General features: G+C 36.9%; 1 protein-coding gene across 1 annotated transcript in view; it reads left to right on the forward strand.

Annotated features, from left to right (window-relative positions):
• The window catches only part of LOC121409677 (cholecystokinin receptor type A-like), a 66418-nt gene extending 43889 nt beyond the window's left edge, over positions 1-22529 (forward strand). Inside the window, exons 3-7 of the mRNA XM_041601589.1 lie at positions 4209-4465; positions 8560-8677; positions 12149-12465; positions 12968-13180; positions 20320-22529. Of these exons, the coding sequence (XP_041457523.1) occupies positions 4209-4465; positions 8560-8677; positions 12149-12465; positions 12968-13180; positions 20320-20409 (995 nt within the window). The 3' untranslated portion in view covers positions 20410-22529. The remainder of the gene's footprint in view (positions 1-4208; positions 4466-8559; positions 8678-12148; positions 12466-12967; positions 13181-20319) is intronic.
• Positions 22530-22742: the final 213 nt, after the last annotated feature.

The raw sequence follows: 22742 nt of genomic DNA on the forward strand, positions 1-22742 counted from the left end.
ACGAGGCCAGAAATGGTGCCCCGATTTCAATGCGGTTTCATCCGGGTCCTGTAACACAAATGTTTGCGATTGATCATACGCTTGATTCCCACAACTGATTGTAAAATTTGGACAGTGCATTCAATCGTAGAAAATGGTTCTACAATGATATCTAAGTTTCATGCTACGGGCCCCTGTTCTTCAGCCCATAATCTGCGTCAACATCAGTTTATTCTTAGTAGAATTCGTTAAAAAAAATATGGAAACGTGTGGACAGAAAACTGTAAGCAGCACATTGTTTTTTTTCTTTTTCTTCTTACCGCCACCATAAGTGGAAATAGAATCGTCTGGCAGATTTCAGTTTGTGCTGCCGTACAGCTGTGTACGGTGTCACTTTCAATTATTGTAATGATTTTTCAAGATGTCGTCTCAGAAGCAGATAATCTTTTTTTCACCAACCATTGAATTGCATTGCTCCACGGCTTATATCCAGTCTTTTCATTGAATGTCTTCATTAGTCTACTCCTAACTGAAATTCAAACATTATAGATGGTGATCCTGTCTGGATGCGGAATAAAAAAACTAACCATAGATCGGTGGGGTGGGCTACATACTCTTGACCTCGCCCCTCCAAATGTAAAGTCAAAAATAGAGGAATGAAATATGATATCATATTCTGAATTCTATATAAAATATCTATTATAAAAATAAAATTAGTATAAAAAAATGTCAAATCCTTTCACTCGCCTTCGACTTAAAAAAAAAAAGAAATATTACCCCAACCTGCAATGTTTGCCGCCTCAAGACACGTTTTGCTAATTACGGAACTGTTTTTAATCGTCAGCAAGTTTGCCACATTCTGTTAATATTGCGTGATACGGATAAATCAATATCAAAGTCATTAAGAAGTGATCAAGATTAAAAAACATTGCTATATATCTTTTTTAAATAACATGTATATCGGTAAACATGTCGATTAGTGATAGGAATACTTTGAGTTAGTTCATTAAACAAAACATAATGTGGACAGTGATTTGTTTTTAATTTTCTGTACCAGTGGTTATATGGATGCATATTTCTAACTATCCAACAAAGTGGATAATGCCCCCAAAAAAGCTACAGCGCATTGACATTGTTTCGAACCTCCGACCTATCTAAGAAACAAGTATTGATATCCTTGGAAGTCTTTCATAAACTCCGCTCTATCCCTTGTTCCATTTTTTACAATGCAAATGGGCTAACAACGTGACATCCATGCCTCGTTATTCATGGTTTTACACATATTGTGGCAGCACTCATTTTATATTTAGAAGCAACAACGGACCATCTTCCCACTGCTAGCTTCAGGATGTCTCATGGGGGTATTTACGGATTTTTTTCAGACGTAAAGCAAGACGAATGTGTATCAATCATTGCCTAATAGAGTGCATTGCGACCAAGAAGAAGGTGTTGAAAATTTAAAGGGTTCTCTATCTTTTAAACGAGGAGGGGGGGGGAGGCTTCATAACCTGTTCGTTAGTTACGCACGATTAGTGACCCATTTTGCGCTAATCGGAACAAAGTCCTGCCCGAGGTTGTTCAAATTTTAACATAACGGGGGAGCATTTCCTTTACTCCTTATCAAACTTTCCTTTGAAAAGAGTGAATGTTCCATCTGTACGTTTGTTAAATAAGGGAATTAAATCTCCAAAGATAAGATTTTAACTGCTAGGAAAAGTATTAGCACCTGCAATCTGATTACGCATTCAAGATAAATAAAAATGATCGAATACTGCATGGAAACTTTATGGCGCCGTGTTAGCATTTTAACCAATAAATTATACACCTTTTACTGTCCATTTATAATAATAATACATATGATTTATATAGCGTCTTTTCCATTTTGATTAAATGCTCAAGGTGCTTTGAAGGGAGTAAGACATAAAAGTAAAGAGAACCAAGAGAAGTACAAAAAGGGCATATTTTAAAAATGAGGAAAAATGACTGTCTGTACCTGTCTGTACCTGCTGGTGAACAAAAGCAATTTTAGGTAGCCCTTAAAGGATGTTGCAGAGTTTGAGTTCTTTAGCTCCTGTTGTAGTGAATTCCACAGGGCTGGTCCGGCATGAGCAAAGGCTCGATCGCCCCAGGATTTCTTTAGATATAGTGGGATATGCAAGAAACTAGATTGGGATGATCGTAGTGTGAGTGCAGGTTGATAGTGGTGTATAAGAGACTTGTTGTAATCGGGTGCGGACCCATTGATGATTATGATGAACCAAAAGTAGAATTTCGTATGCAATGATGATTATGTCCCACTTTTAAAACCTATCTCAAAATATGTGTGCCCCTTACTTATTCGCTTCGGCTTTGCTACCCTTTCCCTCTTTTAATGTGATCTCCATTTGTGCCCGTGATTTTACCAAATATAGAATTATTCGAACATGCTCCCCACTATTAATTATACTAATCAATGCTACCATTGTAATCACCGTAATCATCTTCCTCCGGATCCGTTCCTATTTGCGTCATCCATTTTCTTTTAAACCATTTTTTTTAAAGTCAAGTCCACCTCAGAAAAATGTTGATTTTAATCAATAGAGAAAAATCAGACAAGCACAATGCTGAAAATTTCATCAAAATCGGATGTAAAATAAGAAAGTTATGACATTTCAAAGTTTCGCTTATTTTTTTAAACAAAATAGTTATATGAACGAGCCAGTAACATCCAAATGAGAGAGTCGATGATGTCACTCACTCACTATTTCTTTTGTTTTTTATTGTTTGATTTATACAATATTTCAATTTTTACGAATTTGACGATTAGGACCTCCTTGCCTGAAGCACAAAATGTTAAAATAATGGAATTCCACGTGTTCAGGGAGGAATGAAACTTCATTTCACATGACAATGACGAGAAAGTAAAAATATTTCATATTTCATATAATAAAATACAAAAGAAATAGTGAGTGAGTGATGTCATCAGTTCCTCATTTGCATACCGACCAAGATGTGCATACAGCATATAACTGTTTTGTGAAATGAAGCGAAACTTTAAAATGCCATAACTTTCTTATTTTAAATCCTATTTTGTTGAAATTTTCAATGTTATGCTTGTTGAATTTTCCTCTTTATATTCAAATCAAGTTTTTGTTGGGGTGGACTTGTCCTTTAAATTACCACCGCATTATTCCCTTAGGAAGTGATGAGAATTGTTTCGTTAAAAACATCTTGTCAGTTCTTTCACAGCGAATTCGCTCTAAATCAATCAGATGAAAGGTTGTAACAGTTGTCAATGAAAGTCACTGAGGTCTGTTTTATGAAATACTCACTGTTTGCAATTTCACCCACGTTTGTCATCATCTGTAAATTTCATTCTAACATATGTATTTATAAATTTTGATTCCGTAAACTAGACTGTCGTCGAATACAGGGAAATAGATCAGTGTCATTACAGCTAATTACCCTTAAATCACAGCATCTTGAAGTTGTTAAATAAATATAGGCCTACTAGAATAAATTTCCATTTGCATGTTTTAGATCATCTTGAGGAAAGGGTGGTTAGATATTTAGTTTAACTATCAAATAGTTAAATTTCTGTGAGTTAATTTCCGTTTGCAAAGCAATGTATACGGTAATTATTCATTATATCTTGAAAAAATAAATAGATTTTTAATTATATGGTTCAATAATTGCTTTCCAGATGATGACATAAAAATGCATGGGTTAACCTCGATATGACTTTAAAAAATAAATCTGAGTTGCAAAGTCTCATTTGTTTTCTGTGTCAGTGTGTTGTAAAAATGAAGCCCAGAAAAAATTACGCCCGCAAATCCATTATTTGGGAACTCAAGTGAATTATAAAGTGACCTATAAAACGCCATCTTAATTTCATGCAATATACTCACATGTTTTATATAAATATCATTAAATTTAAGTCATTGATGATTTTTGTTGGGGGCACATATTATCTTGAAAGCGTCTGCACGTTTTTTTTTCTTTTTTTTCTTCTTTCGAGCTTTTTTTCCTCTTCTGACTGGCGTACCTAGGATTTTCCAAAGGGGGGGGGGGGCAAATTTTTTGAAGGATTATTTCGTCCGCGAAAAAATAGACAACCCCCCCCCCCCCCAAAAAAAAAGGTCTTCAAAATACGGGATTTCTTACCAGCAAAAAAACACCCTTAGGTACGCTAGTGCCTCCTCTTCAGATTATGCAAAAATAAACTTTTTTCTTTCTGTTCCACGCAACAGGTGCATCAGTTGCAGTCTCGGTATGGACTATGTGTGCCATCTCGCTGGAGCGATACCACGCTATCTGTAACCCGCTGGCTTCCCGGGCCTGGCAGACCAAGACTAGGGCATGCAAGATTATTGTAGCTGTGTGGCTCATGTCGTTCTTAGTCTTACTCCCATTCGCCATCTACACGGAACACGAGCAGATAGGCCAGTCCGAGTACTACAAGTGCCGAGAAAGGTTCCCCTCTGCCCTCTTTCATAAACTTTACATCGTAAGTATAGATCCGATTGAACATGTTGAATGTCTAAGGCCCTTTTTTCACAATTGGTGGTGCGACTGCTTACAGCCGTTGCGATTCTGTGCAACACATATTGTAACCAAATGATGGCACGGGCAATTGTGAAAGCCTATGTTCCAGTCAATACCAATGAAAGCGATTCCAGGCCGATCAAAGGTGATATCATCGATCGATTTGGAGATGGTTTCGACAGTGTGACTGTAGCATTACCTACCATAATCAGTGATAACTGAAAGAGCTTTTAATAAGCCTATGACAAAATTGAATTAGTGTGTTGCTATGTCGGGCATCAGTGTCTGTAATGATTCTCAAGGAACCCGTAAATCATTGAAACTAATTCTTCATTTAAGGTATCACCTAAGCCGGAACAGGTCCTGGGAAGCGCGGGGGTGCTGAAGCACCATAAGATTTCCCGGGGGGGGGGATGATGCGAGTATTATTCAACATAGGCAGCATCCCTGGAAATCTGGCAGGTATACTAAATAGCAAGAGAGGTGGAAAATAGGAATGGTGTTTTAAAAATCAATATACGAATTTATAATCGAAAACTTTATAATCAAAAAACTGCCGTGGATTCGTTCTTTAAACAGGAAACATTTAATAAGATCATCATGTAGTCTCGTTATCTTGAGAGATTCACACCCAAGTACAATCTTTCCCTGAACACCTGCTAAGGGGGCATTTGAAATGCACACCATGATTTGACCGATCATCGATCGAGGAATTCTCGATTATCGTATTCGGTTCGGATCAAGTTTCTTTTTTTATTTCCCTTGAGCGAATCCCTTTTAACGATCTCGGTATCCGGGGTCGTGTCGATCCGGTGAGAATCGGATCCCCACTGTCAAATCTCGAATAGATGAGAAGTAACCTCTTGAAATCAGACGCAGTGATTAAACGAAGTTTGACCAAATCGCCGGCCAAATCGGTTTGAGTACAATTTGGCCGGTGTGTGACGTCATAATGCTAGACAAAAGAATGAGCGCTCTTTCAATGCCACATGCAGGACACATCAGTGGAACTGGCTCCTTGGCGTTTCGTTAACGCTTTCATCCGACATGTTATCAGATATGACAAATTTCCTTGTTACTCTCGAATCTTTCGGAAAAATGCCCCTTCATGAAGCACTCCCCACACCTACCAAACATAATTTCCTATATGCCATACAATCGCTCAATTGGGAGACGATTTCGTAGAAGTGTCCGTAATAATCATATTCGACCAAGGGAAATAAGATGTAAGCATGGTAAGTGTAAAGTGCTAACTTTGAATTAAAGCAACTATTACCAGAGTCCAATCGGCAACTGACAATACAGTGGCAGCAGTGATAGAGAGGGAGAGAGAAGGGGGGGGGTTAAAAACTATTGAAAATGTATTTCATCTATTATTACCTAAATTTCAATAAAGGCACAAAAAGTACGAAGACAAAAATTATGAGAAAATATTGGGCTTAGAAAGGGTGTGCAAAAGGAAAAGTAAGAAAGAAAGAGAGATTGGTGACTTACTTGCACTTTCATGATGCTTCACATCTGAAATATATGACTAATTAAGTCAGAAGCAGCAGACCATTTCAGCCAATCGTTATTCCATCTCGCGCACCATGGGGCTATCTTCTGCGCGATGTGCCGATGGAGTTTATGTTTCCCATGACCGCTTTCGGCGTTCACGCTGGCGCCACATCTGCACAATTTGACGTGTGCAGACACCTACAGCTTCCCGTATTCGATGTTTGCACGTGGCGTAGCAGGACGCTGGATATTTTTGTGGGCTTAGGGTTGATGGTCATAGTGCATTCTGGGAAATAAATTACAGTGAAAAAAGGGTAAATCACGTCTTTTGATAAAATGGCTGACCAGTGATACACTGTAAAAAATGAAGTGCTAATTTAGCACTTACAGTGCTTGTATAGTGACTGCACTACGAGTGCTGGTTTTCTAGTTTAAATTTGAACTCGAAAATCAGCACTCGTAAAATGCAGTCACAATATATACAACCACTGTAAGTGCCAAATTAGCACTTCATTTTTTTTACAATCTAGCCTTTTAAAAATGGTGGAAAGAGCCGCACTCCTGGGCATATTTTTGTTTCCCCTCTCTTATTTCTGCTCTTTGTAAGGTGAACATTTTGCCGTTTTGTGACCATTTCTAAAAACGCTACAAAACGGCAAATATTGTCTATGCAAATACCCATAAGCATTAGTACATGAAACGGCAAGAAAATGGTGGATTTTTTCACTTCTTTTTTATTGTGTTGTGTTCTCAGAACGTTTAGTTCAGAAAATTTTCGACAACTTTTCCTAAATTTGATTGGCTTAAAAGCAATGTTACGATGGTAGCCGTCTGATTAGACAGACTTCTAAAATATTGTATAAGACATCTTACAAGTCCTTTCGCCTAATGTTCCACTAGACTGAGGCGAAGCTATTATATTTCTACTTTAAATTATAACAGATTCGATAAAGTCGTTCATGAAATGAATGGCCATGAAAAAGAAGAGAGAATTATCTCATTCAAATGACCTTGACCCAGCGTCAGACATTAAGCCAAAATGGACTAAATGAATTGTAGTGGTATGATATATAGACCTATTAGTTTATTGGCGTATACTCTACACATAAAAAGAGTTGTATAAATAAAAGACAGCAAATTGCCAATTTCTGTATGCTCTTCATATATATCTCATACTTCTTTCGCATTTGGCATGGCCTTTGGTGATTTAGGGCAAGGATCCTTTTTAATAGACCAATTTCTTGATGTAACCTCTCTTATCTCAGAGAACTTTAAATGACTTCAATTGCTATTCGTTTTTTATGCTCCAATTATCAAGAATGTTCAACCGATCGAGTGGGGTTCTTGTACTCTTTACTACATGGAAAGAACCGTAGCAATATCCTGGAAATTGGTGTTACGATCATGCAGTGTACAGTTCAGCCGAAGCCTTTGACTTTCGTACCTGTATATTGCATCCGATAAAATAGAAATATTACTTACAAATGACATCAATTGCCATAACTTTGTGCTTTTTTTCACTGACTCTACTTTACATTTCGATGTTTCATTAAAATGTATACATGGTACAGTGGCATGTATAGTGAAAACAGGAAAATTAAAGCAACTGTGACAATAGCAACGACAAATATTCATAAATGTTACTTTTACGAAGGGAGAAGCAAAACGCAAAAAAAATGAATATTGTTGGCTCATTATCAATATGATTTTTGAACATTATAAGCATAACTCTCACGTTCTATTCTCTACTCGTACCAGCAATCGCGTTTGTGTTATCTGAAAAGAAAGCCACGAATTCTTAATTTAGAGGTCACAAGTCCAAATATAATTTCCAGGCTTCTCATTAAAAGTGATCACAAGGGGAGAATCTATCGACCATCGAAATGATATCAACCATAATTATATTAATCATGTTTTACTTGGAAAAGGGGAGCAGTAAAATGTGATGACTCAGTATAAGGCGCAGTTTAGTAAATAGTGATTAAATATTAATGAACATCGTCACTTCCTTTCGAATCTTCTGCTATGGTCCATTTATACCACTAAGGTATTGAATATACCCCTCTTAACGATTCCAAAGTAGAAATATATATTTATGTCTCGGTAATTAATGATTGTAAATTAACCTACAGTTGTAAATAAGGGATAAACAAAGTCATTGTAAAGTGTTTTTCTTAAATAGAAAAAAATAAGGACAAGGTGAACAAAAATAAAATACGAAAATGTGAGCTCATCGTGTTGTACTTTGGTGAATTTGGTGTGAACCCTTTTACGGCCTCTTTTTTTCTTCTCTAAAACACTTAATGAACAAATGCTACCTTTTTAGGTCTTTTTTCAGCTTTAGAAGAATGTTGTATACATGTTACAATGGTTGAGGGACCCTGACGACTTCCAGCCTTGCATTAGTCACGTCTCATTCGTGGGTAACTTTGCGGTGCTCCCAGGTGTGCAAACTGGGGTGATAAAAACGCCAAGACGAGACATTCCGATCTTTGTTTTCCATCTATCACCCTTCATGTATTGCCCTAATGAGCTTCTCATTTTCTTTTATCTCCTCAGACATGCATCTTCATGGCCTTGATGTTTATACCACTGTTTATGATGTGTATCGCCTATGCTTTAATCATCAGAGAACTATGGCGTGGCATGCACTATGAAAAGAGAAATACAAGACGAGGTAAGAAACCAAAAAGAATAAGATAGAGAGAAGGTAGATACCAACATACAAATCAAAGGAATATTATTTTTCAGAGAATGGTTTGTTGCCAGAGAAGAGTCTGTTTCGAAAAGAATAATATGCCTTTAAATTACTAGTTGCTTTTGAAAGAAAATGACAGACGGGTGGTGTGACGAAAATTGAGCTGCGCATGCTCATAATAATAATAAAAGGGACATGCGCAAATCGAGTTTTACCGGAATCTCCCGTACTGTTGACTTCCGACGTGCATTTTCATAGCTCGAGTCCCTACTGTCAGCATTGGTGACGTTGGGCCGCTTTCGATTTGCTATTTACCGTCTAAGACGCATTTATTTTTAGAGAATGCAAAAATATTGTCATGCGCTTCACAAAAACAGCGACTTTAATATTTTGCCCATGCGTGTACGTTCGTCACCGAAATCGCTTTGAAAAATTTTGACACCTCAGTGGCAGCCGAAATTTCGAAAATTTCATGAAATGCTGCGTGGATTCATGACCGGACAAGTACAGGAAGAAGAAAAACAAGAAAATAATAATGAGAAGAAGAAGAAGAAGGAAAAGGAAGAAGAACAGATGAAGAAGAGTAAAAAGAGGAATAAGAAAGAGAAGAACTGGGGAGGTAATGGTAAAAGATAAATTGGCACTCCTAAGGAAAAACAAACAAACATCAGGGATAGTAGCAGAAGCAGCACCTAATTATCGTTATTTTAGCAGTATACTCTAAATCTTAGCCCCCAAATCAGCCACATATTTATAGCACACTCAATTATACTCTTACTTGTCACTTAATTACTTGTTTTTTAACTCCTCTGCCTCTCCTCGCCTCCACAACAGCAGTCATTGCCCTGCGTCTTACTATTTCATGAGGTTTCAATTATCGTAACAGTAGAAGAACTTCATTCAGATGTTTGAGGCTCGTTCCCACAATCATGACTATCATGCGATTCTTTACGCAAGCCACGATTGGCCTTTCGTAAAGAATCGCAACAAATTTTTGAACCATTAAACGATCACTACGCTTACCACGATCTGATACGATCTGATATGATCAATACGATTACTGTACGATTAAATGCGCTGTTTGAACCGTTGCACAAATCGTGAAAGTGGGAATTAAGTATTAAAGAAAATCATTGAGAGCACTCGCATCATGTCAACCTGCAATCAGGTACTTGTGAGACTGCTGCAGTATCAGAATCGAAGATGAGCAATCTTGGCATGTATCCTGTCCAATGTATGGAGCGAAAACAAAGGAAAAGCCATAAACATGGATGCCACAATGCTTCCATGAAATAAGACACCTTTAAAATTGTGAAGCTCACTGGGAGGTAAAAAAGAGTCAACATTTGTTAACTGATGGCGCCAGATACTGGACTTGAATACGTGATGGCGCAATCGAGTTGCACAGACCTAAAAAAAAGTACAATTTTGCACCATTAATGCTACATTGACAGCTACTTTGGGGTGCAGTAGGGTGCAATAGTGCACAGAATGTGGCCTTCTTTCTCGATGGTGCCACTTTACACCTTTGAAATGCATTTTCGTTTGCGTTTAGAAATGAAAATTTGCACCTTCCTAAAGATTACAACTTTTCATTTCGAAGGGGTATAAAATGTAGCTAAAATCACTCTTGAAGATGCACTAAACTTCTTAAATAAAAAGTTGTACTCAAAAGGCGCCCACAGGGTTGCTTTTGAAGGGTGTAAAATTCAACCCTTATTCTTGGGTTGCACTTATATATCGCAGATCTTTAAATGGTGCCAAATTGTACATACTGTATTTTGCACATTATAAGGGTGCACAAATTTGAGGCTTACCAGGGGCGGATCCAGCTTTCGCCATTAGGGGGGGGGGGCGAAAAATATTTTCATCAACATTTTTCTCGCTTGGCCGCTATAATTTTTTTTATTGGTTTTTCAAGGGGTAGTCCTAACTAAAGACTGAAGTTTTAAGCATATGTTAGTTATAACACGATAAGGTATCTCATATGGTCTTAATATATAATGTGAGCGCGAAGCGCAAGCTACATTCTTTGATATTTTATGTCCTTGGAACTGAAGATTCTGAGCAGTTTTTTCTAATCATGAACAAAAATTAGTATCCAACTAAAAAAATGCGAGCGCGAAGCGCGAGCCGAAAATTTATTATAATAATGTAAAAATGGACTCAATTACGACTGTTTTTAGTGATTAAAAAAGAGGATACAAGTATCACCAATTAAATAATGAGAGTGAGAAGCGTGAGCTAAAAAGAATGATATTCCGACCAGAAAACTGGACAGTACAAGCGCGTTTTTATTTAGATAAAGAACAAGCTGTGTGTCTCAAACAATTAATGTGAGTGCGAAGCATGAGCTTATTTTCTTTATATACTTACATGATAAAGGAGCATTTTGACAAATTTTGGAAAGAATTTGCAAAGAAGATAGATATCTCACAAATCAAATATGCGAGCGGGCAGAGCGAGTTGAAAATTTTGATATAACAGTTTATATAAATCAAACAAAATAATGAAAGCTTGATGTGCCAGCTAAAATATTGTTTGCAAATTGATTTTAGAACTGGATATGAAGTGCCATTTAATTTTTATATAAAGTCTATTTTCCAATTCTTCCCCTCACCTTTTTCCTGTTTCCTTTCGGGGTCGGGCCGGCCGTTAAGAGGATGTAAATTACACATGGGTATAATACCTCCTTTTTACTTTTCTTTCTGTTTTTGTAGTTTCTATCAAAATAAAGAGTACACTTTTCCTGCAGGTTGTCAAAAAATAGGGGGGCGGGGCCGGCTGGGCCCCCTCCTGGATCCGCGCCTGCTCACTACCTTTTTAATGGTGCATAATGCCTTTTTCGATATTTGTTGCATTTTAAGGCTTAAAAAGACTAAACAATTTTCTCAGCATTTTTCTACATACAGCACCTTTGCTTGGATAGGTAGCTTTATCATTTCACCATTTGAATACTTGATTTTGGTATAAGAAAAATTGTCATTACAAGAGCAAACGTGTTTTACTAAGATGGAATAAAATGCGTACCTTCACAAGGAAACCACAATGAAAATGACATTGTGGAATACAGACTCTTATTGAAAACATGGCATATAACACGAAGTGTATGCATGTAATCCCTGCGTGTGGGCGCTATAGATTCATTCCAATTAAAAGAGGAGTAAAGAAGAACTTATGGTGTGAGTGTTGGTAACCTTTAAAAAGTAGATCATCAAATCACCTCATCAGTAACCTACGCATCCACCCTCAACGAGAAAAAAAAAGAATCCCAATTATAGTTTAAGTCGTGATACAATTGGATAGTGTTACAAGGTATTCTTTCCGGCACGGCAGGAACTAAGTATATTGAAAAATAGTAAATAAATCAATTTCAGTCGTGCCTATTATAATAACAACAATAAAAAGTTAAATAATTTCAAAATTTTCACGATAATTTCGTTCCCACAGAAAAGGAAGAAAACGGAACACCCCTCAATGACCTAAGCTCCAAGAAGAACAAAGGTCGAAGGTCATCAATAGACGACAGTAGCGCCACGGAGAGCTTCCTGCGGAAATCCCGTGGTACGGGCGCGTCTTCAAAACGAGGGGAGAGCGCTCACGCAACGCCTAGGAGTACGTCATCAAACACGGCGAAGAAACGCGTTGTTAAGATGCTCCTCGTCCTCGTCATACTCTTCTTTGTGTGCTGGACACCAACGTGGAGTATGAACATCTGGGCGACCTATGACCCCAAAACGGCCTACTCATCTGTTACAACTCTCCAGGTACGTCACGTTCTTTATCATCGATGAGGCACTGCGCATGTGTGCGAACTGGTCAAAATAATGCCGACTTTCAATGAGGAGTCGATTTGATTTAATATATTGTAAGATAACTTGGTGAGGGATATTTTTTATCTTGCTATATCGACTTAGTTCCGTTATCGCCATTTGAACTATATATATATTTTACATATTAAAATATGAAACTCTTCATTCCAACATTTCAACGCCCCAAAAATGTACTACAAAAGAGAATTATTTAAATCTATCCTTATGTTGATAAAAATGATTGAGAGTCTGAACAAAAACAATTGAATCTTGGCTGCTTTGGTTTGTATTGTTGTGCTAAGTACATGTAAGATGCGAGAAATAGTTATTTTGGGATTTTTAGGACTAACTGTACCGCGAATGCCATTGAAAAAATTCTTTAAAACATAATATCAATGGACTTTGTTTATATCTGTTACATTTTCAATCTGATTTCTTCTTTGAATTCCCTCCTCAGATTACTCTGATACGTCTACTGATGTACACTTCGGCCTGTGTGAACCCTATTGTCTATTGCTTTATGAACAAGAAATTCCGTCAGGGCTTCATCGAGGCATTTGGTTGTTGCTGCTGCTTCGTGGGCAAGAAGACAGACACCACGTCATTACCCAGCCAGACGAGCGTCAGACGGCATCCCATAACACGCCCTCATTCGACGAACTATACTAATGTATCCTCAGATTCATCTGTGTAGTATAAGTCTGTTTGTAAAAGTCTGATTGTATAATGATGACGGGTTCGCACAAGACGGTCGGAATTGCCAATCCGAAAGTTTAGCGATTGTGAACTTCTTGTGGGGAACTACCGCTAAGCTTTCGCAATGGCAATTGCGAACTTTTTATAGGAAACCCAACGATAATATTTGTAAGGAGTAAGGAGACAAAAGTAGGACTTGAATAGCCAAGATGCAAACGCATTCAGGATTGAAGAATGGGCGTTTAATCTTCTATCATGCCGGACATAACCGGACCACGTGACCTACTCCTCCAATAGGACCATGCCTAAAATTCCTAAATTATGTAGGTTGTACTCGTCAGGCCTCGATTTACTAGTCTGGACAATCATGCTCTAGTCACACCAACTAAACTGATTCTAACATTTTCTAAACTGACCGATTTCACTTTCAAGGTAGCGGGGGAGTTGGAACTCATTCTCTTATATCCAAACCACGTGACTTGTCTAAGATACCGGTAGCTGACAAAACCAAATCGACGTTCCCAAGGTCGGATCGATTAGACAGCTCTACGTTAAACATCTTGACCTTTTTTTTTATAGATTATTTACCCCCACAGACCTTGATCTTCCCAGATCAATTGACTTGTGAGACAAACACCTCGACCATGCAATCTGAATTCGAATTTGAAAATACAACATGAAGACTGACATGACTAGTCTTTCTTTACCAGCTTTTTTTGATAAGTCGACGTCCACTTTCATAGTTGTCTTGGCCAGACCAAATGCACCAGACGCTTTTTAGAGGATGTTTCTATACTCAGCGATACGGCACTTTCTTTGTCATGCAAGACAACTTTGACCCTCCTCTTTCTTGTTTAAAAAAATGACCTGATGTGGGGACTCTCAGTGCCATTGGGAACACGGGATGTTAATGAATTTTAGTCATTTCCAATGACCAAATGATAAGACTGATGATTTAGGACGGAGCAATAAATATTAAAGCAGCGGGTTCTGTAATCACTGCCCTAACATCAATTTGAGTGGGAAGAAAAGGAGAGAACAAATTCGTTAAATTCGGGGGCTGCAGACGAGACAAAAAATTCAAATCGGTCAAAAAATGGGCTAAATTAATGGGAAATTTAGAGGTTTTTGCAGTTTAACGGTGATAGTTCGAAACGAATAAAATAGATTAACAAACGAATAGCTGATTCTCACGACCGTTGATCACGTTACTTATAATCACCTTTCTTCGGCCACTTGGACTTCTAATCTACCATAACAAAGGACTGCATTTATTTGACACCGGATTCACTGAAAAACATTATAGGCTTGCTTGGTCATTCAATTTTTTTATGGATTTTTCTTTATTTTTATCAACCGCCCGTCTTCCCTATTCTTTGATATAAATAAGGGGCAAAAGTACCATAAAAACTTATTATTCTGTTAGGAAGTTCTTGAAGACGTTGACATATAGACAGACATCCCGAGCAATGAAAGGAAGACCTTAACCATAAGTATGATTGATAGACACACCTATCAAGCCAAGGACACCAACTGTCCCAATCATTGTGCCTACGCGAATACTACACCCGGACTTTAACTGGGTGCGGATAAGTCGGAAGCACCAGAGAAACAACCGATGCTAATAGATACATAACTTATCATGACAATGAAATTCGAATTGGTAGCTAACTAGATTCGAATTCAAACTGATGTAGACGCGACACCACTGTAGACCATCAATACCCGAAGACTGTTGTACAGTGCTGTTAGTTACAGCATGGACCTATTCTTAATAGGTCCATGGTTACAGCATGACCCTGGTAGATTTTACTGGCAGAATAGGGGAAATCAGGGTCACAATGCGTTGACATGGCCGTTGGCCGTTGTGAAGGTTAACTTTTCTGGTCATGTTACTCAATGTTAATACTTGTGAATGCGGTGTGTTGGCTCAGTTGGTAGAGCGTTCGTCTCACAACCGGGAGGTCAAGTAATCAAACCCCGGCCGCGTCAGACCAAAAGACGTTAAAAGATGGGAGTTGCTGCTACCCTGTTTGGCGTTCAACAATTAAAGGGATAGAGCCTCGTCGATCTGGCGCTGCACAGCGGCTGCTGGGCCCACGATCAATTGGGCAAAACAAATTTTCGGAGTGTTTCATTTCTGGTGTCTATTTCGAACAATAAGATAAAAATATGGATTTTTTATCAAATTCAGTAAATACCTTGTACATGGACCATTCGATTCAGATAGGTACTTGGCCAAATAGTGACAAAGGGGACTAAACTGAGACTAGAAGAAACTGACTGTGCAAGGGGGCAGTAAAATTGCCAACACACTTATGAAATAAATCAATTACAACTACCTACCAATGACGACATGTCTGTACACATTACAAACTTTTCTTGGACAGTCACTGATCACATACTAGCTGGTACCTTTAAAACCCCTCGAAACGTCAGTTAACATACACACTATACGCCCACAACTTTGACGGGTTAACTCAAATCGCCATTATCTATGCGATATCAGAAACCAAAAAGACTCGCCACCTTGCGATATGCACGTGTAGAACCTCGCCTCTTTTACTTCATATAATTCATTTACGAATTCAACCTCGGAATCCTTCATCTATCAATTTCAAGAGTTCAGAGCTAATAATGACCATTTCGTCCAGGTACCCGATTTTGTATACTTCACGAAAATGCAAAACAGACTGCGTTATACAATTTGTTTTATATAACAAAGGGGATTTTGGAGATTACCTATATCTCAACCTCGGATCCTCGGTGTATCTTGATGGATGGAAAGACACGAAAATTTAGAATTGCTTTCCGTATTACATGATATTCATCCACGCATTGTTTCATCAAGTGAATTATCTGTGATTTTATTGGCAAGTGATGTAAGCTACCAGAAATCATTGCATCGATCTGATTGGCTGTGAGCAAATCTTGTCAGTGAAACCCAGTGACAAGATTATTTGTGAAATCCTCCCCAGAGCTGTAATGAACCTGACACTGAAATTCACAGTAATCATTTATTCGGGAGTGCGATTTATATATAAAAAATCCACTTAGAAAAAAAACCGTACCAGGGATTGATCCAGTTACCATGGCAATGCAATCTACTGACGTCAAATATTACAGATGATATAAGCGGTTTATGCCACAAATGTTGGTATAAACATAATGAAATATGAACGACAGAAGGTGCATGCCTTGATATTGTAAATCCTGAAATTCCCGAATTATTTTTGACCTATTAATTAAGACGAAGAATCTGTGATAGATTCATAAAAATTATCCTGTCTCTTGAATATTTGCAGAGATCATTTTTTCTTTTTGTCCGACGATTTGATTTCGATCTTCCAAATGATAAAACATCGACCATGGTATGGTTGACATAGATGGAATTGACGGCCAGTTATGATTTGCAAACTAAGAGATACTGTATGAATAAGAAGACGAAATCTCTGTGTATTGAAAAAAAAAAACTGTTACTTTCAGACAATGCATCTTGATCTCGAAGTCTATATGTTTTCATAATTAGTTTCAATTTAGCTGATACTATAGTTTGTATTCAACAAATAAACATCATTATACGTAAGATATGGCACCGACTCAGAGGTAGCGACAATTTTCATAGGATAAGGTGGTCGTTTCCGTCCAACCTTTTTCCAAACTTGGTCTCAGACAAGAAAATGATTGCATGGCCTTGACGAGAAAGATATGCCAATCGACTAATCAAATTGACTCTGTATAGGGTTAAACTACTAGGTATCCTCATTCAACATTCTGTTTGTTAGCATGAAGTTTGTTTCGGACTGGGAAGCTCTATTCGCAGACGGGACTGGGAAGCTCTATTCGCGGACGGGCACATCCTGGCAACCAAATTCAGACAATGAGAAGAACAATGATAGACCAATGATAAACCTTGATAAACGTGAATGAAACTTTCATACACAACACGCCAAAACAAATTTTATTTTACTCTCGGGTACAGACGAAAAAGAAGACGGGACTGGACCACGACATGTTACTTTTTTGTTATTCTTTTAACTCAAAGAGACCTAACAGAAACGGACAAAAGACCGGCAACTGACCAAAGACTGAACGTGCATTTGATAAATTCCTGTTCCAAAGGCAAAAACCTTGAGAAAAATATCGATGACTCCGTAAAATGACTTTACATGTAGATTGACAGTTGGACCAATGGGAAATCAAGGATAAGACTAGTATGAAAAAATCATGTTGACAACAGCTTTCATCGTGACTTTTGATATGTCTGACGATTCCCGGTTTCGTAAATTCCACGCGAACTGATGTATGACTTCTTAAGCATTTGATTTTGAGACGAACAACTTGGGGAAAGTGGTCTAAGAACTATTTGAATTCCTGACCGATCAGATGGATTTATCATTGCCGCAACAATATTGCTGTTAACGTGACTAAGGGATGCAGATTGATAGTGAGAAATAATTTCAATTCTTTTGTTCGGTCTGGAATAAATTCCCAAGGGTGAAGCCTTTTTTTCTAAAGATCAGTGAAAACAGTAAAAAAAGAACCTAATACTTCTTTAGCACACCCCATGTTAATAGTTTCATGACATTATTGCATTCGTTTCTCAAACTAATTTTCACTATACGAGCTGATGAATTATTCAAAGACGGACTCAAAACTGCCTGAACAAGTAAGGCGCAGTATCTGTTAAGGCAATACTGACTTGGACACGGGGGATACCTTTTTCCAGGGCATCAGGCTAGTTCTTATTACGACCTGAACAATGCTACCATATCCTGTTAAACTAGTAAACTTATGACGTAAATCGTTGAAGGAAGCGTTTGTTATATGTAGACCAACGCACTATTCAAAATTTACTGAATAGATTCTACCCTTTGGCAACTGAATATGATGCGAACTTACCACAGGGATAATCCACTCGGACTGGTAAATAACGTGTTGTTTCACCAACGACTTGTTTTTTCCGTAGGATTTTATCCTAAAACCCTATCTGTATTCAACTGATCGTAGAGGGGTAAGCCTATACGGACGGAGCGGACGTTTATGAGGCCCATTAACTAACCATTCCAGTCAGCATTAAGTATGTTTCACTCTCACCTCGAATCGTCCACAATGGCGGTTTAGGTAGTGGCGCTTTTAATGGGAGTCAGAGAAAAACCTCTTTCTTCACCCAGTGTCTTTGACATGACTTTTACCTTTGGACTTGCGGTGGCATGCTGGCCCAGTAGCCACGATACCGGTAACACATTTAATAACATGTGAACGTAGAATAAAGGTTTTTTTCTCTCTTCTACTTTTTCATGATCAGTTCCATGTTCTTTTGGAGTGACCGGCTGATAAAACATTACTAGACAAACTTGAAGATCGGGTGTGCCGTAGGGATCGTTTCATTAAACAAAACAATATTAAGTGACTTTTACTATAAGCCACCGGGAATATATTGCATCTGATTGGCAGGGGGCAAATTAGTGAAAATCATTGACTAAATATTTCTATATTTCCCCCATATGTCGATTAACTACATATCGTAAATGATTTTTGAAGACCCCCAAAATAAAATAAAATTTACTTAACCACCATTCCTGTAAACGGGACCATAATGTTATCGCCAATAATTATGACACATTACATGCAGTTTCTTCCACCGAAGGCGACTCATATAATGCAATACAAACAAGCCCGTCGGATATATTTGCATCCCATATTACAGGACCTATTTGAACCTTTATGTTGTAATTACGACGTAACCATGGTGACAAATAAACGGAATACCCCTACAAGTGACCGACGTTGACGTATATCCCTTTCAAGGTTTTATAAGAGGGGGTAAAAGTGCCTATTTTGTCTCTTCCATTGACTCGACTCAATGTTGTGTAAAACATGATACGAAAAAAAACAATGAAACTAAAGTGGACAATTACAATATTTGGACTCTAAGCCCATTTACAAAGATAAAAGACATGAATTCATTCCTGAGTGCGGACTACATCGATTTCTGTTTATTTTCTTATTTTTCTCAATTATCGCATAATCGAATTGTGTATCATTCTGTACAAAGATAATATAAAGTGCATGCCTGTACATCTTTGTATTTAATATATTCAGAGAAGTTATTTACGTTTTATTGTATATAATCTTTGTACAAAATAGTCTTTATCATCGTCAAAGTAATTATATAATTTTAAATTGTTTAGAAAAGAGAGAGAAAGGGGCTAGATTTTTATCAAAAATTTCAATGTATGCATGGTTCGTGTTTGTTAATTGATGTTTAGTTTGATTAACTTTGAAAGGAGACAGTAAGAAAAATGTGAATGCTTTTAGAGCGCCATAATTGTTAGTAAAACGATTTGTTGATGAACATATAATTTTCGCGTGACTTCAACAATAATCTTATTTATTTGTATCATTGTATTACCCATTTTATAAATTTAAGTTGATATAAGGCACCGTTGCATGCTGCACATATTATTTATGCTTACTTTCTTTTCATTTATTTGATCAACTTCTAGCGATTATTTTCCTTTCAGAAGTTTCAGATCGCCAATTTGGCTTCTGCTTTAGGAGTTGAGGAATAAATATGAGCCCCGCAGTTCAAAACATTGCGATTGGTTGCAAATATATAAAAGGCCGATTCTGATTGGCTCCTGATCAGTGTTTTAAACAAAATGCCCATGCAACAATGATCTAGATTGGACGTTGTCTTTAAGGATTGGTCAAAACCAATGCGCAACGGGTCGTGATCGGGCCTTTGACCGGGTCGGAGTGATTTCTGTTTATTCTCAAATAAAATCCTATTAAAAGATACGACATATCATTATCTGAGAAAAATGTCCATGTTTTATAATTTAAAAAGAACATAAAAACCCACAAAACGGAAATGATATAAAAGGACAAAATATTATAACACAACCGAAGCGATGGCCTCAATCTTTTCTTTGTAAATTCCTTACATCTAGAAGCTTCTTGATTTTCCCTATCCTAAATTGGTAAATTTTCTTTTGTAAATTAACTATTTTCGCACCTTTAATTTTGGCCCCCAAAAGCAATTAAAAATTAGAAAAAGAGCAGTCAAACTTGTGTAAATATTACTTTCCCTGACCAATACACATACAGAGATGGCCGGGGAGATCTGCTCTACGACTAATCGTTCATTCGCAACAGTTCAACAAAATTACCACTCCGGGCCTGGTGAGGGCAGTATAACGATTTGAGTAGGATAAACATTGATCCCCAGGCGTTTGTTGATTTGTCTTTTTTTTATTACTTGAAGATATTATACAAGCTCACTCAGGTGATCAAAGTATCGATTAGTGACATCGATTACAATCAACCAAAACTGTAATATGAAACGCCGTGTTATTAATAGCTGAAAATCATAAGAAAAAAAAAAAAATAAATAAAATGTGTAAATGAAACCCAGCTTTTGTATGGAGATCTGAAATTCTGACAGGAATATATTATCTTTGTCCATCCATTTTAACAACAGGGTGCAATGAGAATATCATGATGAAATATTGTCTGTAAAATAGATTGAAATGAATTGAATATACATGTAAAATTATATGGAACGTATATAGCAAGTTATCAAAATGTGGTTTTATAATGCCATTTTTTGGATTAACTAGGCTGTATTTTCCAACTTCTTCACACTTCGAGATAATTACAATGTATTTACTTGTACTGATGTTGAATTGTCTATAATTGGAGTTAAAGATAAATTGATTAAAATATTTGAACAAAAAACCTGAAGAAGATGATGTCACATCATATCTTATTAAACCGCAGTGTATGGTTTATGTAATTCATAAGTTTTTGCAGCTGTTCTTAGAAAATTGTGATAGCAGTGAATTTACTTAAGTCTTTTAAAAATGCGTTAGAAAGTATTTGTATAGCTGAATGTTGTCGATTGATACAAGCGAAAAGCAAAGTGTAAGGAAGAACAATCAGTCTGGCATGGGGTTGATGCTAATTCATTATTTCACGCAAATTAATTTTACTCTTAAATACAATGACCTGCCTTAAATTAGTACTCGTTATGATAACGATTACAAGTGATGATGGGACTGGTTGAAAGCAGTATTTTTTATAATAATGAATGATAGACAGATATACTATTTCATCTTCAATTATATCTATTTGTTATCAACCAAACATGCGTCACGTAATAGCAAATTTTCGCATAAAAACTATCATACGAAAGCTAGAACTCCATTCTTTTCACTCCACTCCGCTGCAATTTGATAAACGTGTGTGTTGTTGAAAGGCAAAGAAATTTATATTCTTTTATAAGTTGATTATTTTTTATTTCAAATCTTGACCGAGTATTAAAATAATAACGCAAATTCGTTGACATTACACATGTTTGACTGACAAGTACGTTATAACTTACAAAAAAATATTGCTCGATATTTAGTCGTAATAAAAGCGTGATTTGCAGAGTATCGGTTGCTTTATGAATTTATTTTCTTAAATGAAAATGTTATTGTCGAGGGAGAAAATCTTGATTCTTTAAGCTCTTTAAGTGGATGTCTTATTAGATTAACGTGTTGAGTGTCCTAAAGCTTTTGAAGTGGAAAAATGTATGGAAAGTAGTGGTTACAAGGGTGGTTCTGAAGTAAATTTTTGTCATGGTTGTGTCCTCTCAATATCGTCGAAAATCTGGCTTTTTCTTTTTTTTATACATTTCATTTTGTCACAATTCAATTTAAGCGATGATTCTAATTCACTTCATACAAAGGTGAACAAAATATGACTGTCAACACTTGTTTGCATAAAAAGCTACCAACTTGTTTGAAGCCGCAATATCAAGTACAGCACTATAGATAATTTGTTTAAGATCTACATTCATCTATATTTATATTAATTGAAGAAAAATTATTGTGATAAATAACAGTTAAAAGTAAGTTTAAGTTCCCATTTTCATCATACTCAATACATAGAAGACTGAGGAGCCCAAAGTACGAAGGAAAACAAGCATCTCTTTTGACAGATCAAGGCAAAAAAAGCAAATGGAAAGCTTTGTTTGGTGTTGTATGATGAAATAATGAAATTAACACTGAATAAATTAATTATCTCAAATAGAACATGGCCAATTATTCACCAGGCACTAACTAACTTTTCATAGTAAGGGCACATAATTACTTCAGCAGCTAAAAATGCTATACACTTGTTTTTATAATTTCGGTCAGGTTTACATACTAAAATTTGATTTTCTTGCAACGCATCCTTTCTTCTTCCTTCGTTTTTGATGTTTTTTTTTGTGACTTCATATTCCAGAGCGTGTACTTGACATGACTATGATGCTTCACTGAACGTTTTGTAATAAAAGCTACCTATCTCAATATTGTGTTACAGTTTAGTTTTGTTGTTATTGTATTTGGAAACCTTCAGTCAAGCCAAATGATATCCCCTCATATGCCGGACATAATTTTGTCCTATTTACACAAGTTTTTGGTGATTTTATTTATAGATGCGAAATCAGGTTCCGAATCATTCAAATGTGGCCGTAATTTCAGTATAAGAGGAAGGTGTCCACT

Source organism: Lytechinus variegatus, chromosome 1, assembly GCF_018143015.1.
Source record: "Lytechinus variegatus isolate NC3 chromosome 1, Lvar_3.0, whole genome shotgun sequence".
Lineage (NCBI taxonomy): Eukaryota > Metazoa > Echinodermata > Echinoidea > Temnopleuroida > Toxopneustidae > Lytechinus > Lytechinus variegatus.